The 16185-nt window shown below is 42.5% G+C and overlaps 1 protein-coding gene across 1 annotated transcript in view; it reads left to right on the top strand.

Annotated features, from left to right (window-relative positions):
• Positions 1-16185, top strand: part of LOC138958574 (polycystin family receptor for egg jelly-like) — a gene marked incomplete in the record, with an annotated part of 112216 nt that overhangs the window by 8337 nt on the left and 87694 nt on the right. The window contains 7 exon segments of the mRNA XM_070329774.1: positions 7467-7617; positions 9094-9306; positions 9653-9809; positions 11466-11655; positions 13023-13195; positions 13913-14104; positions 14795-15032. Coding sequence (XP_070185875.1) covers positions 7467-7617; positions 9094-9306; positions 9653-9809; positions 11466-11655; positions 13023-13195; positions 13913-14104; positions 14795-15032 — 1314 coding nt within the window.

The raw sequence follows: 16185 nt of genomic DNA, 5'->3' as shown, positions 1-16185 counted from the left end.
ATTATTATTATTATTAACCCGCATCAACTTTCCGTAACCAAAGAAGTTCCTGTACTCACAGTAGAAGAAAATAGCGAAGTTTCAATGGAGCAACTGCTTATGCATTGAAATAGTATTACTTCGCCATGGTCGTGACAGGGCTCCCCACAAACGATCCTTATAGAGGGTACCGGGACCCCGAGCTTTAATGTAGTGTGGGGAGGGGGTGTCCTTGGACCCACAGTGGAACTTTAGTAGGTCCTTAAACCAGGAGGTTCATATTCATGCAAAAGCCTTTACTTTGGTACCGTTGGTGCTGCTTTCAGAAAATGTTCTTACGTACATGTACTGACGGGAAATTACGGAGTAAATCTAACCGATATGACCAAACTGTTTCTGTGAAGGGCTCTCGGAATTTTTAAAAGTCGGCATAACATTGACTTGTTTTCGATCGCATTCTTCACTGCAATAAGTGGCAACAATACTGAGAGCATCTGTGTGCACTACAAACATATGGAAAACGTTTCATACTTATATTCTATGACCATTGCGTCATGAATCGACAGACCATTGATTTTCTTCTCTCTGTCATTGTCATGCTTTTCACATTTGGTTTGGAACTGAAACTTCCGTCGTTGGCTACAATACGCTAATGAAATCGATTAATGGACACAACTGGTTATCAAGTGATCTCTGATAGGTTCCTGAACGCATGACTGCGACTCACAGGATTTCGTTCGACCACGCATGACTGAACTCATTCAGCGCGTGTCAGTGTTTTATGCATATGTATACGCTTGCATAAAGAGTTAGAGACACGCTAATCCATCGATGTCTTTTACAGATACTGTCATACCCTGGTACACGTACATACAATTTTGCGTTTACCGCCAGAGATCTTTCAGTTAAAGATACTGAACTTGTCAAATCCAGGTGCACGGAGCCCCTGGGGCTTTTAGTCATACCTCAGGCAGCTATCCGTTAGAAGAACTACCAAGTTTCATTGACTTGCACCCAAAGAGTCAAGAACTGCGATTTTTTTACGAATTAATTTCGTACTCGGACCCGGCTGGTCTTGGCCTATTTTTGGATCTAAATTTAGATCAGGTAGATCACCACATGCACATCATGCACAACTGAAAAGACACGTCACTAGCAAACTATGTCAGACGTCATCATGAGTTTGTGTAAAACAAAATGGAGGCCGGAATCACTCAGTTGAATCGAACTCCGACCAAACACCACGTAATAACTAGGTTAATTTATGCACTCGCGTGAACAAGAAACTGTCGAGCTTCACAGATGTCGTCGTTGGGTAGTTTTGGGTTTGTTTTACTACCATAGGAGGATTTTTGAACTGTAAATGCACTCAGCTGCAACAAAAACGCAAAACGAAGGCTGTGAGCTGCACTGTGCCTTTAAATAAGAGCAACCTTTCACTTTGACTGCTACAAACAATTCACAGTCTTGGTGCATTCAGTGTAGAGAAGGAATCTTTTGTCGCTGAACTTAATTAGCAACTTGACAAAAGTGTTAATGATGTTATTAATTCAACAAGAAAAATGTCCACTCTGCACAGGAAGCAGAAGTTGATGTTTACATCCCATGTTTTAAGCTGAAAGATACTTTTATGTCGTGGAAAAAACTAAACAAACAACAACAACTGGACGGACCTTTGGTGATAAATTCATGAGGAAATACGCGAGAAGTCATAATTATGTACCTCCAACCTCGTTGGTTTAATTTTGTTTCTTCTGGAAAGGCTATTTCCCTGTAGCGCAGTTGACTTACATTAGCATCCAATTCTCTTGCGTTACACCAAGGAGAAAAAACACATCAGAATCGCCCCCACAACGAACATTTGAATCACCAAGGGTGTGATTACACCCTGTCCTTTTTGAGCGTAAGGTGTTGCAGTTGGTCCTACTGCATCGTATTTCAATCATGGTGCCAGGCGGAAATTGTTCCACGCCGGGGTGGCGTGTGTTGATTTGAATTCTCAACACGGCCTCGTGTTTGAGTAAGGAATTCATTTCTTGGCGGACAATTCCCACAAACATTAACCCCTGGGAGATACATTTATAATGGTGATTGATTGTGGCCTGAACATGCACGTGAGATGCGTGTGATGTATGCTTCTCAGTCTGGCATGGATTCGGAGAATTAACATCGTTATCATCCCATTGGGTATCGGTCATACTGTTTCGACCAGCGAACAGGTCTTTCAGAAGTTATACCACAGGGCAGGGCTGAATATTGGCGGTCGCCCGATCACCCCCGGCGGGTTCATATCGCGTCGGGCGGGTTCGAAATTCCTCTTAAATCGCCCGCCGGGCGGGTTCAAATTTCGCTGAAGCACAAAGTCGTTAGGCAACGTAGTTAATCGGAACGGCCGGCGAACAAATATCTCTCGCGGGCGATCTCAAAATCTGTCACTTCTCTACTGCCCACTCATCCCCCTCTCCCCCACTTTGAGGACTCAGGACTACCACCAATCAAGGCCAGACACATTGGCTAGACAGCTACCCCCCCCCCCCCCCCCCCCCGTCCGCCTCACTTGACCGTGTCATCATCCCTCCAGTGCCACGAGCCGCTGGCGATTGCATCAGCAGTCAAAATAGCTACCCCCCCTCCCTCCCCCCTCTTTGCGCTATTCACTTCACCCCCTCTCTTATCTTATCCTGCGCTGACCAATCCTTCAGTGACTTTCACATGTTGTAAAACAGTTTCCTCTCAGATAAAAACTCGGTCATTGACCCCGGGTAAGAAGGTCAGTGTCTGGACAGGTAGCTGTGTTCAGATTGCAAGTACCGGTCATTGACCCAGGTCTCAAGGCCAACCAGCTTTTACAATGCATCTGCCTTTGATCTGACCGCCCATCCAGAGCAAACATATTCCCCCTCTGTATTTCTCCTTTGATATGCCTGCTATGTAACACTGATCCAGTTTCTGGGAAATGTATAGGTCGTTAATTTGACTGCAGGGATACTCGTTAAGACCGTTTTCTAAATTATGTTAACACCAGCTTTGCTGACCAACTTAGTACAAGTAGTGACAGCACAACTGCTGTCAATTATTTCCCTTCAACTAAGGAAGTAACAAAAAAAAACGATCCAGTATATGTGATAAAGAAGAAAAGACAGACCTTCAACAATAGGATAAGGGGTGCAACTCTGCAACTCTTCTGAATCAAAAGCATAAAGATCACCTGTAAACAATTCTAGAATCAGGAAATCTGAACATCTGTTTGTTTTCATTAGGAAATAGAAATGAAATATAATGCTTTTGATTATTTATGACTTAAGCTGTGGCAAATTTGGCTGGTATGCAACTTTTATACTTCTGCTTGATCTAACAGTAATATTAATAACACACACATAAAGAAAAAGAAACAAAACAAGAAAGCAACTTAGAAAAAAATTTGTAGTCAGCTTTTTATACTTGGTTTTACACAACAAAAAACATAATTTAAATTTAAAAAAAATTGCTGATTTACTCTTTTGTTTAAAGTGTGTGTTTATGTGGTAAGTAAAGTTCCATAGTAAATTACTTTGTAAATTGTGTGGTAGGGGGTACATAAAGGGGGTAACTTTTAGTGAGGTTTAGTGTGTGATTGTGTGACAGGGTGTGAATGTTGTTTTGATTTCTTGCTTCTTTGTGGCGGCTTTTATTTTAAATTCTTTTTTAAAACAAGGTTATTTATCATTGTATTAAAATATAGCATTTTAGTCATTAAGTTTTGTGTGTGTTCAGGGGCGGACGAGGGGGGGGGGGGTTTCTGGGGTTTCCGGAACCCCCCCCAGCCAAAAAATTAAAATATTTTATGTTGAATGAGGTATGCATTTATTTATTTTACATTGAGTTTCAATTTTTGGGGTATTAATCAGTGACAAAATCTCCTGCCTGAAACTGGTAATGATCATCCTCAGAATGCACCAGATTGCACCATTTTGCATCCTTTTTTTCAAAATGTTACGGGGGGGCATGCCCCCGGACCCCCCTAGCAAGCTAGGCGCTTCGCGCCGTCGGCTCGGCGCTTCGCGCCTTCACACCCATATCTTCACAATATACTTTTGGAAACCCCCCCCCATAAAATGAACTGATCCGCCCCTGGTGTTTGTGGTAGTTATTAGTAGTGCAAATCCACATTTATGCATAATAAGTATGAATGTACGTCTTTTGTGTATGTGGTTAGCACGCGACGAGCCACTGGGGCGGTTGTAAGAAATCCCGGCTGGTTGGGGGCCGGTTGGGATTTGGGTTGGAATTTTTGACTTACCGGCCCCCCTGGCCGGTAGCAAAATAATTTAAGGTACACCCCTGACAGGTTCACTGTCATTTCTCATTTCTATTGATTGCTCATTAGATGACTTATACTTTTTCTCGTCGGATTGCGCGATTATGCGACGAGGTTCAGTAAGGGAAGGCAATCACATTTTCAGTGTTGTGGCAGGTTTTCTCGATTCATGATACACAAACGAAAGATACGTTGCAAAGCAAGCTGAAAGATCCAAAGCGTTCAAGTTTCAAATCGATGCCTTATGCCACAAATAGTCGATTACACCCCCCTTCCCGCCCAAGGCGCACACACACACACACACACACACACACACACACACACACACACACGTACACTAACACACACACACACACACACACACACACACACACACATTTTGTTATTTTGTTATTTATCTTCCCGTATCTTATAAACACTACGTTTCATGACAATAAAGTAAATTCGTATTCGTATTCGTATTCGTATTCGTATTTACACACACACACACACACACAGTAAGCCCTCACAAACGCCTCTGCAGAGGTAAATCCGGTGCCAGCTCCATGTGTGATTGAGGCATGTAGCGGTAATCAATCCAATGTTCTTCCTGGACGGCAGTAACGGATGTGACGGACTTTTGTTATTTCATGCCATGAAAAAGAGCCCGTTTTGCCCTCAGGGGAGACAACGTCATATCAGATTGTCATCCAAAGCCAGACAATACTCTGAGAAAAGAACGCTTTTCTTTCTTGCCATTTGAATCGAATTTGCTCGCTTATTGTTTCAGACAAATATTTTATTCATTATATAATGCGTTTTATTTTGTTGTGAAACAAAAAGCTAAAAGAATAGGTTTCTAAACAATAAGTTGAAACTTGAAAAAAGACGAAATCGTAACTGCAAGGAATATATATATAGATTAACAAGAATAATTTTTTATTGACTTACTGCAATATTTGTTGGTTACTTTGTGTGTTAAAAAAGTAACTCTTATTTGTTTTGAGATAACGAAATTTACCTAGTTAACGTGCGCATAAGAACAGTTGACAATTGTTTTGAACACACATATATATATATATGATGTGAATGGATTTCTAGGGGCTTAAAATCAATATGTAGTGATGCAACGCTTTTGAAATCTTACACTGGAAACTATTGTTATATATGGTTCGATTATTAGGGGACCAAAAATTGTGTCAGGAGACGACAGAGAGAACAAAATCGATAAAAAAAATAATGATCTCAGTATAAATGCCGTCTTTTTTATATTTGAGTAATCTGTATGCCAGAGAAGCAAACGGTGACGACAGGATGGCAAAGATAACTAGCTGTCACGAAAAAAACACCTACCAATTTCTCTCAACAGTGACTTCCAGAGTAAAAAAAAAAAAGTTATAGTTTAGATATCGATGACAACCAGTCTTTCTCTCTCAGTTCAGCGAACTTGTGACAACTGGAAACCTTCAGTGGCTAAGATCTCTAATCACCCTCATCGATGATTCGCAGAGTTAGAAAAATAATCTTTTGCACAGTCCCAATGACAATCGCATTATCTTTCTTTCTCAACCTAGCTACTAACTAGCATTCTCTTAGGCACCTTTAATTCTCAGGTCCCACCTTCATTGTACCCGATATCGATCTGCTTCTTTCAGCTACTCTCCTCCTCTTTTAGCTCCATTGTTCCGCACACAATGGTGTTTGACGTATAAGCCACCCTGGCACAGAAAATGCGTTTTCCTGACAATCAACACGAAACTACCTTTGAGGCTCTATTGTTGATGCAGCTAAGGCAGTCGATTTTTCTCTCTTTGTTTTGTTGGTCCAAACCCTGTCACCCTGTGCCTCCATTTTTCTGGCTAGGTCTGTTTGTCTGTATATGTGTACGTGTGTGTGTGTGTGTGTGTGTGTGTGTGTGTGTGTGTGTGTGTGTGTGTGTGTGTGTGTGCGTGTGTGTGTGTGTGTGTGTGTGTGTGTGTGTGTGTTTGTGTGTGAATGTGTGTGAGTGTGTGTGAGTGTGTGTGTGTGTGTTTGTGTGTGTGTATGTGTGTTTGTGCGATGGTGTGGGTTATGGTGTGTGTGTGTGTCTGCGTGTATGTCTGTGTGTCTGTCTTTTTGTCTGACTGTCTGTCTGTTTGTCTGTGTCTGACTCTGCCTGTGATCTGTCTTTCTTTCAGTCTATCTAGCCTATTCGTCTCATATTCTATCTGTTTGTCTGCATGGGTCAATATCCATGCCATGTTGTTACTGACTATACTGTTGGTCCGGAACAAGACCCAAGACAAACCACAAACCCCCCTCAATTCCACCTAGCCAAGGCAAGGAAAGCAAAATCAAACAAAACAAAATTAAACCGAATCAAAATCGAAAACAAAAAACCCAAAGCAGAACGCAGACAAAACCTATAAGCACACGCAAACAATTCAACCCGCAACAAATGTACATAAAGAAACACACTTGCTATTCCCACGACAACATTTAGAACAAATTCAATTTAGGAAATAAAAACTGACCGACAGTTTTATCCTTATTGACAATTCTTTGTGATATCGTTCTTACTGCCATTAGTTAGTTAGTTGTTGTTGCTTTTTGGGTCCAGCGGACCATATAGGCCAAATCAGGACCCCCTTACTGTTATTCACAAACACATTTCTATTTCATGTGGACTGGGTGGCCGAGTGGTAACGCACTTGCGCTCGGAAGCGAGAGGTTGCGAGTTCGACCCTGGGTCAGGGCGTTAGCAATTTTCTCCCCCCTTTCCTAACCTAGGTGGTGGGTTCAAGTGCTAGTCTTTCGGATGAGACGAAAAACCGAGGTCCCTTCGTGTACACTAGATTGGGGTGTGCACGTTAAAGATCCCACGATTGACAAAAGGGTCTTTCCTGGCAAAATTGTATAGGCATAGATAAAAATGTCCACCAAAATACCCGTGTGACTTGGAATAATAGGCCGTGAAAAGTAGGATATGCGCCGAAATGGCTGCGATCTGCTGGCCGATGTGAATGCGTGATGTATTGTGTAAAAAAAAATCCATCTCACACGGCATAAATAAATCCCTGCGCCTTGAATATGTGCGCGATATAAATTGCATAAAAAAATAAAAAAATAAATTAACAAAATCCCTGCGCTTAGAACTGTACCCACGGAATACGGGCGATATAAGCCTCATATTGATTGATTGATTGATATTTTCATGTTCACTTTGTTTCAGCCACATACAAAGGATGTTTCGCTGAAGATCAAAAGATTCGCCACTATGACGTCAACCCTGGTGATTTTGACCCTTCCACCACCACACCAGATCTGTGTGCCGCAAAATGTGGGGCCTACGACAAGGGCTTTGCTGCATTGACCTATGGGAGGTAAGAATGGGTTAAAAGCACACTATGCTGCATTGACCTATGAGAGGTAAGAATGGGTTAAAAGCACACTATGCTGCATTGACCTATGGGAGGTAAGAATGGGTTAAAAGCCCACTCCTTACCTTGAAACCGGCCGCCTCACTGCCTTGATCTGGACAGGTTTTTATGTGTAAAAAGACTACCCCTCCACTTGGAATCATACCAACATTCAACAGCCTAGGTGTGCTCTGTGCATGTGCTCTGTGAGATTTCTTAATAAAAAAATAATTCAGTTTTTTGCTATAGCTTTTAGGAGTTTAATTCGTCACAAAAACTGCCAACTCCTCACCAGAACAGAAGCAGTCAGGACGGCAGTTTTTGGTATGTTTCTACGTTTACAAGCCTGGCAAGATCTGAGACGGTGAACCGACCTGGCCTCAAAGGAAGGGGTGTGACTAATGCAAAATCAGGCCGTCAAAGATATGGAGTGAAAATAATTCTGGACTAGAGTAAACAAATTGAAAGCCGCGGCAACAGTAACATATTTTGATGTACTCCAATGTAGTCAAACGCAATGCACCATTTAACGTAAGAGGTTTAAGAATAAGAATAAGAATAAGAATACTTTATTATCTCATAGAGAAATTCAGGGGTGGTACATAACAATAATACAAACAAGACATTGATTTTACATAAAACATATAGCACTATATAACATGGACATCTTTAAAGCACTGCGCTTACATATTCTCGCACACCTACGCGTATAACGAACTATGGCTAAACATCATTGCAAAACCAAAATACCCGTGTGACTTGGAATAATAGGCCGTGAAAACAACAACAACAAAATTGTTTTATTGTGTGAAACGTTGAATTTTGATGTCTAATACAATTTCTAAAGCGGCCTGAGACTGCTATTTGTTTGGGAATAGCGCTATATGACAACGTTTGATTAATTGTCTTAGTTTTGTTTGTCTGTAAAATCAGTAGATAAGTCGTTTGGATGAATCATTGTTTTCGCCGTGGGTACATGTCAATATGTGGGGCCTACGACTTTGCCCATGCTTTAGTGACCCATCTATGTTTGGGGGTGGGGGTACGTGTGATGGAGGATTTTGGAGTGACCCTTCTTCAGTTAAACGTTGTCCACTGCTTCGCTTCTACATTACCGAAGATTGTGTATACCGTCAGGGGCCGAACGCCTTATTTATAAGGAAACAGCCTATAATAATACCTTCCACACGCAAACTTTGAATTCAGGCCGGTACAGACACGGGTTAACTTAATGAGACGGTATCCATGTCCCACCCCCTGGCCCCACAGTGGCACAAAAATACCTTGGTCATTCTGCCATAAGAGCAGGTGGCTGATTACACCTAAACACGCATACATCTGATTATTTCATCAACATTCGGAAACATGCCCCCAAAGGTTTCACCGTGAGGGCGTAAAAAAGCATTTATCATAACCATCCACAAACTAATCTACTTGCAGGTTTTGTTTCTGCGGTGATCATCTTGAACCATTGCCGCCAGCAGTGGACAACTCTTACTGTCAGGAGGTGTGTACTGGTGACCCGGCCACCAAGTGTGGGGGAAAAGGTTACGTCAGTCTCTACTCCTCCTCTCAGCCAATCACAGGCCTCACAATCAGCAATGACGCCAGCAGCGTCATCAAAGTCGGCACTGCGGTCTCCTTCACCGTCGGGTGAGCAACTGTGTTTTGTGTGCGATACAGAGGAGACTTTGTTCAAACTAACTCACGCACATACACACACACGCACGCACCGTACCGACATTAACTAGATGGCGCACGACCACACGCACCCTCACTTACACGTACACGCACATACTCACGCACGCGCGCACACACACATACACACATACACACACACACACACCCCACACACTTACACACACTTACACACTCACACACACTCACACACACACACACACACACACACACACACACACACAAACACTCTCTATTAACATTTCGCCTGTTGTTGTTGTTTTTGTTGTCATACTGACACACACTTTTGTATTGATTCCAGTGTGACGAAAGGGAGCGAAGTGTACTTCCAGATGGACTATGACGACGACGCGGGCCTGTCAGACAAGAACGCCACAGGGTTCGACACTCGCACCTACTGGGTGCCTGGCTCCTACAGCGTGCGTGTGGAGGCCAACGACCTCAACGACACTTTGGCTGTAAGTTGTATCTATTTTTATTTTTTTTATTTAACAGACAGCAAGTGAGGGTGTTTTTGTTTTTAAATCCTGTACCCCTTCTGAGGGATGGAGGATGGAGAATAACAATAGTAATACAGTGGAACCCCCTTTTAATACCCCCCCCCCCCCCCAGCAATTGACTCCCTCCCTTTGAAGACCCGGTTTTCTCAGACTTTCTGGTCATAACCTCAGTAAATCTACCCCAATTTTAAGATTCCCTCCCTACGAAGACCCGGTTTTCTCAGACTATCTGGTCATAACCTCAGTAAATTTACCCCAATTTTAAGATTCCCTCCCTATGAAGACCCGGTTTTCTCAGACTATCTGGTCATAACCTCAGTAAATTTACCCCAATTTTAAGATTCCCTCCCTACGAAGACCCGGTTTTCTCAGACTATCTGGTCATAACCTCAGTAAATTTACCCCAATTTTAAGATTCCCTCCCTACGAAGACCCGGTTTTCTCAGACTATCTGGTCATAACCTCAGTAAATTTACCCTAATTTTAAGATTCCCTCCCTATGAAGACCCGGTTTTCTCAGACTTTCTGGTCATAACCTCAGTAAATTTACCCCAATTTTAAGATTCCTTCCCTATGAAGACCCGGTTTTCTCAGACTTTTTGGTCATAACCTCAGTAAATTTACCCCAATTTTAAAACTCCCTCCCTATGAAGACCCGGTTTTCTCAGACTTTTTGGTCATAACCTCAGTAAATTTACCCCAATTTTAAAACTCCCTCCCTATGAAGACCCGGTTTTCTCAGACTTTCTGGTCATAACCTCAGTAAATCTACCCCAATTTTAAGACTCCCTCCCCACGAAGACCCGGTTTTCTCAGACTTTCTGGTCATAACCTCAGTAAATTTACCCCAATTTTAAGACTCCCTCCCCACGAAGACCCGGTTTTCTCAGACTTTCTGGTCATAACCTCAGTAAATTTACCCCAATTTTAAGATTCCTTCCCTATGAAGACCCGGTTTTCTCAGACTTTTTGGTCATAACCTCAGTAAATTTACCCCAATTTTAAAACTCCCTCCCTATGAAGACCCGGTTTTCTCAGACTATCTGGTCATAACCTCAGTAAATTTACCCCAATTTTAAGATTCCCTCCCTACGAAGACCCGGTTTTCTCAGACTATCTGGTCATAACCTCAGTAAATTTACCCCAATTTTAAGATTCCCTCCCTACGAAGACCCGGTTTTCTCAGACTATCTGGTCATAACCTCAGTAAATTTACCCTAATTTTAAGATTCCCTCCCTATGAAGACCCGGTTTTCTCAGACTTTCTGGTCATAACCTCAGTAAATTTACCCCAATTTTAAGATTCCTTCCCTATGAAGACCCGGTTTTCTCAGACTTTTTGGTCATAACCTCAGTAAATTTACCCCAATTTTAAAACTCCCTCCCTATGAAGACCCGGTTTTCTCAGACTTTCTGGTCATAACCTCAGTAAATTTACCCCAATTTTAAGACTCCCTCCTTTTTAAGACCTGATTTTCTCAGATATTTGGAGGTCTTTAAAGGAGGTGTTTTTAAAAGGAAGTTCACATTTTCAAAATGACAAAAACATCAATGAAAGCAAACTAAAGTGCATAATATACAACCAAAGACAACAGCCTCATCACACCCTTGCAGGTCCAGAAGGCAGTGACCACAGTGAGTGTCCAGGCCCCTGTGGCCGACGTGGACGTAGACTGTGATCCGGTGTTCGCCACCTACCAGGAGGGCAAGTGTGTGGCCACCGTCTGGCAAGGCACCGGTCTCGCCTTCACTGCACAAATCAATACGCCTACGCCTTTGACCCACAACTTCACAGCCATTGCAGGTACATAAAAATAAAACACTAACATTTGATAACAACTTTTTTGTTAAATGATGTGATCAAAAAAGAGATACGTAAATATTTGAGGCGTACACGAACACCAAAACACTGATGTTTTCTCAAGCGGCAAGGCATAGATGATTAATGTGATCGGGAGGTCGTGGGTTCGAACCCCGGCCGGGTCATACCTAAGACTTTAAAATTGGCAATCTAGTGGCTGCTCCGCCTGGCGTCTGGCATTATGGGGTTAGTGCTAGGACTGGTTGGTCCGGTGTCAGAATAATGTGACTGGGTGAGACGTGAAGCCTGTGCTGCGACTTCTGTCTTGTGTGTGGCGCACGTTATATGTCAAAGCAGCACCGCCCTGATATGGCCCTTCGTGGTCGGCTGGGCGTTAAGCAAACAAACAAACAAAACAAACAAATAGATGATTAATCGCGTGAATAGTTATTTGCACGGCAAATCATGGATTGACACATCACTGCAAGCATCGCTTCGGTGTCTTTGACCCACATCTTCTCGGCCATTGCAGGTACAGAAAAATAAAACACTCAAATTTGACAACTTTTTTGTTAAATGATGTGATCAAAAAAGAGATACGTAAATATTTGAGGCATAGTTACACGAACTGAGAAACACTGATGTTTTCGCAAGCGACAAGGCATGGATGGTTCATCGCGTGAATAGTTAGTTGCACAGCAAATCATGGATAGACCCATTCCTTGAAGCATCGCTTCGGTGTCTTTGACCCACACCTTCTCGGCCATTGCGGGTAAAGAAAAATAACACCATCAAATAATTTAAAAAAAATTCTTGTTTCTTATAAATTATGCGAAAAAAAATAGATACGTAAATACATGAGGCGTAGAACGTTTCATGAACAGCTTAACACTGTGTTTTCCCAAGTGGCAAGGTACGGATGGTTACTTGCGTGAATTGTCATTTGAACGGCAACGCATAGATATAGATACATGATTAACGAGATTTAAATGGCCAAACAAATGGTGAAACATAGACAGTTTCATAAACGGCAACGCATTGATTGTTACGTGAACAACAAAATATTAAGAGAGTTCCATGAACGGCAAAACGTTGATATTAACATAAGCGGTGAGGCATAGATGGCTAAATTCGCGTAAAGTTACATGAGCGGCAAAATATAGATAAATATACATGAAACGTGAGACACATTTAAAAAAACAGTTAGCTAATTAGATATTGATAGTTGCACGAACGATGAGACATAAATAATTACATGAACGACAAAACTTAGATCGTTAGATGAGCGGCTGTACATAAACAGTAACTGAAACGGCAAACGATTCAGGCAAAGTATACGTTACATGAATGACAATTAATGATCTGTCCAGACCCGGTTCTGACGAAGGTGGGTCCAGGCATTCCGGCCAAAGACGAGCCCCCGACCCTGCTGAGCCATGGTAACACAGGCACTATTCTGGCCCTGGGGTCACTGGTGGAGACCCCTGGACGCGTCATTGGATGGGAAGTCAACGTGGAGACTGCAGGGACTCTCAAAGTCCTGGTGAGTTTGAACGCTGTGTGTTTGGTGTGGTGCGCGTGTGTCTGCCTGTATGCCTTTCTTTCCTGCCTGCCTGTGCTTCCTGCCTTTCTGCTTGCCTGCCTGAATGTCTGCCTGTATGCCTTTCTTTCCTGCCTGCCTGTGCTTCCTGCCTTTCTGCTTGCCTGCCTGTGTGTCTGCCTGTATGCCTTTCTTTCCTGCCTGCCTGTGCTTCCTGCCTTTCTGCTTGCCTGCCTGTCTGTCTGCACAGTCCGCGTGTCTTTCCGTCCTCCAGTTCGTCGTCCAGTTTGTCCGTGAGCCTGTCTGCCTGTTGGTCACTCCGTCTGTCTCTCTGTCTGTTGGGCCGTCTATCTTAGTGTGTGCGTTGTAAAGGCAGACGTAGATGCTGAGAGTCGTGTGCTGTTCAGAACTCCAGAAACCATTCTCCCGCCCTCATACGTCTATACATGTGTATGATCCCAAAGCGTACCTCTCTAGCTCTTTCTCTGTCTCTGTTTCTGCCCGTCTGTGTGTGTCTCTGTTTGCCTGACTGTCTGCATGTCTGTTTCTCTCTCTCTCTCTCAATCTCTCAATCTCTCTCTCTTTCTCTTTTCCCTATTAGTATTTCTGTTTTTTTTTAAATTGTGTGTCTCTCTTATTCACACACACACCTTCTCAAACCCTTATTGTATTATCTGGTCAGTGTCAGTGTCAATGTCTCTCTCTCCAAATGTTCCGCAGGTCTTGTCACCGGTCTGCGGTGGCGTGTACTGCCCCGTGACCAACGAGTGCACGGCGTCATGCGCCGCTGCGGAAGGTGTGTATGCTGTGTCCTGCGGCGGGGCGCAGACCTTCTGTCCCAGAAAACGTCTTTGTGACGATACCAGTACGGCGTGCGCTGCGCCTCAACGCTTCAGCAGCACTGCTCCCAAGGTCAATTGAAAGCTTCCTTATGCAATACAATACGATACGTTGCGAAATGATATGTTACAAAACGATACGATACGATATGATATGTTACGATACCATGCAATGCTGAGCAATGCAATGCAAGGCATTACAATTCTTGTAAATACAACACCGCACTTCATCACACCACACCATACCATACCATACCATACCATTCAGTACAGTTCGATGCGATGCGATACGATACAAAAAAAACATTACAATACAATACAGCATAATTCAATACAGCATAATTCAATACAATACAATACAATACAATGCAATGCAGTGCAATACAATACAATACAATACAATACAATACAATACAATACAATACAATACAATACAATACAATACAATACAATGCAATACCATACAATACAATACAATACGATACAATACGATACGATACGATACGATTCGTATGAGGCACACCTCCTATCATCTATGATATCGCGTGGTTTCTCGTCGAGACTAGGCAAAGAAATATGATGACTTCACTAGATTCTTGTTATAGCCACTGAATACCACTAACTACCAAAACACCCAAGGAATCGGGAAAAAATGCTTTCGCACCTTTTTTTTTTAACAGGTTGCAACGTAGGCTAAATACACATGCATTAAAGTTTGTCATCACAGAATCAGAACTAACTTTTAGATACGCTTATTTGACAGGTTCCACAATACACAGTGAAATCTGTAATCGACGTGGTCACAGCAGCCACTGGATACCAGTACATCGCAGAATCAGGGTTAGTGGATGTGGCAGCGGGAGACGTTCTTGGGCTGGACATCGACAGTTCAGCTGGCGCAGTTCTGTATTCGCTCGACTGTCCCACGGAGGAGACTGACTTCAAGGTTGCCGGTCCGTCTACTGCTGGGAGCTCCAAAACAACTGGCACTACAGCTGCAGGTGTGTCTTTTGTTGTTACTTGTGATATTGTATTTGATAAACAAAAATCCATTTGTATTACTCAATTGCTGAAAATTTCGCTTCGCTTCCTCCAAGTGGAAAGCTAAGGGGCAGAATATACCTGCGCAGAGTCAGCGGCGCAGACGACGCACTGCAGATTATCCCAGCCCGCTACACGTTGCGTGAAAAGAAAACTGGCCAAGTACTCATCATAATACCTATCGCAGCAAAAATAATATGCAGCGCGTCGTCTGTGCCGCTGAAACTGCGCAAGTATATTCTGCCCTTAACACAAACAAGGGTCACGCCACCAAGCTGTGTGCATATTTAGGTGTACTAAATAAACCACCTGCGCTTCTGTCAGAATGACCATAGTGGTGACACATGAAGGGAATTTGGATACCGTCTCTGAGTCTGCTCCTAAAGTAGACTTGTGTCCGTCCCGGCCAGGGTTCGAACTCGTGGCCCGAGTATTACAACAATCCAGTGCTCTATCAACTAATATGCTATTGCGCTACAACCAAGCTAACTTTGCATAGAAATACGGTGGAATCACCCTTTTTGAGATCTCCCTAATTCTGAGTAAAGCAAGTTTTTTGGACTTTTTCAACTTTAATCAATGACTGCTTAATCTATTGGATTTTGTGGAAAATCTTTGAAATGTAAGCTTTGTGCGTGGGTGTCTGTGTCTGTTTGTTTATATACACATGTGCACGTGTGTCTGTATTTCTGTGCTTATGCATTGCGATGCTTTAATTTGTTTGTTTTTGTGTGTTTATGAGTGTTGATTTCATTTCGTCCTTTTTAGACTTGGTCAAATTTTGACTAAATGTTTAAACATAGACGGGGAATCGAGACGAAGGTCGTGGTGTATGTGGGTGTGTATACAGTAAATTCTCGAAACTAGGAAATTTGCGAAATCCCTGAAAATTTCAGTAAATTTGTGAATTTCCTGTTTCACTCGGGGATTTCACGAGTTTCCTAAAAATTCTAGGAAATTTGCGAATTTCCTGAAATGAGCATGCAATTTTTTCACAAATTTACTGAACAGTGGAAAACGTTTTTAGTAAATTTGTAACATTCTTAAAAAAAATAAAGAAAAAAAGAGTCTGTTTTCTTTATTTTACATTGTGATTTTGATAGATTGACTGTT

The sequence above is a fragment of the Littorina saxatilis genome, linkage group LG2 (assembly GCF_037325665.1).
Source record: "Littorina saxatilis isolate snail1 linkage group LG2, US_GU_Lsax_2.0, whole genome shotgun sequence".
In the NCBI taxonomy this organism is placed as follows: Eukaryota; Metazoa; Mollusca; class Gastropoda; order Littorinimorpha; family Littorinidae; genus Littorina; species Littorina saxatilis.
This window is presented reverse-complemented; position numbering and strand designations above follow the sequence as displayed.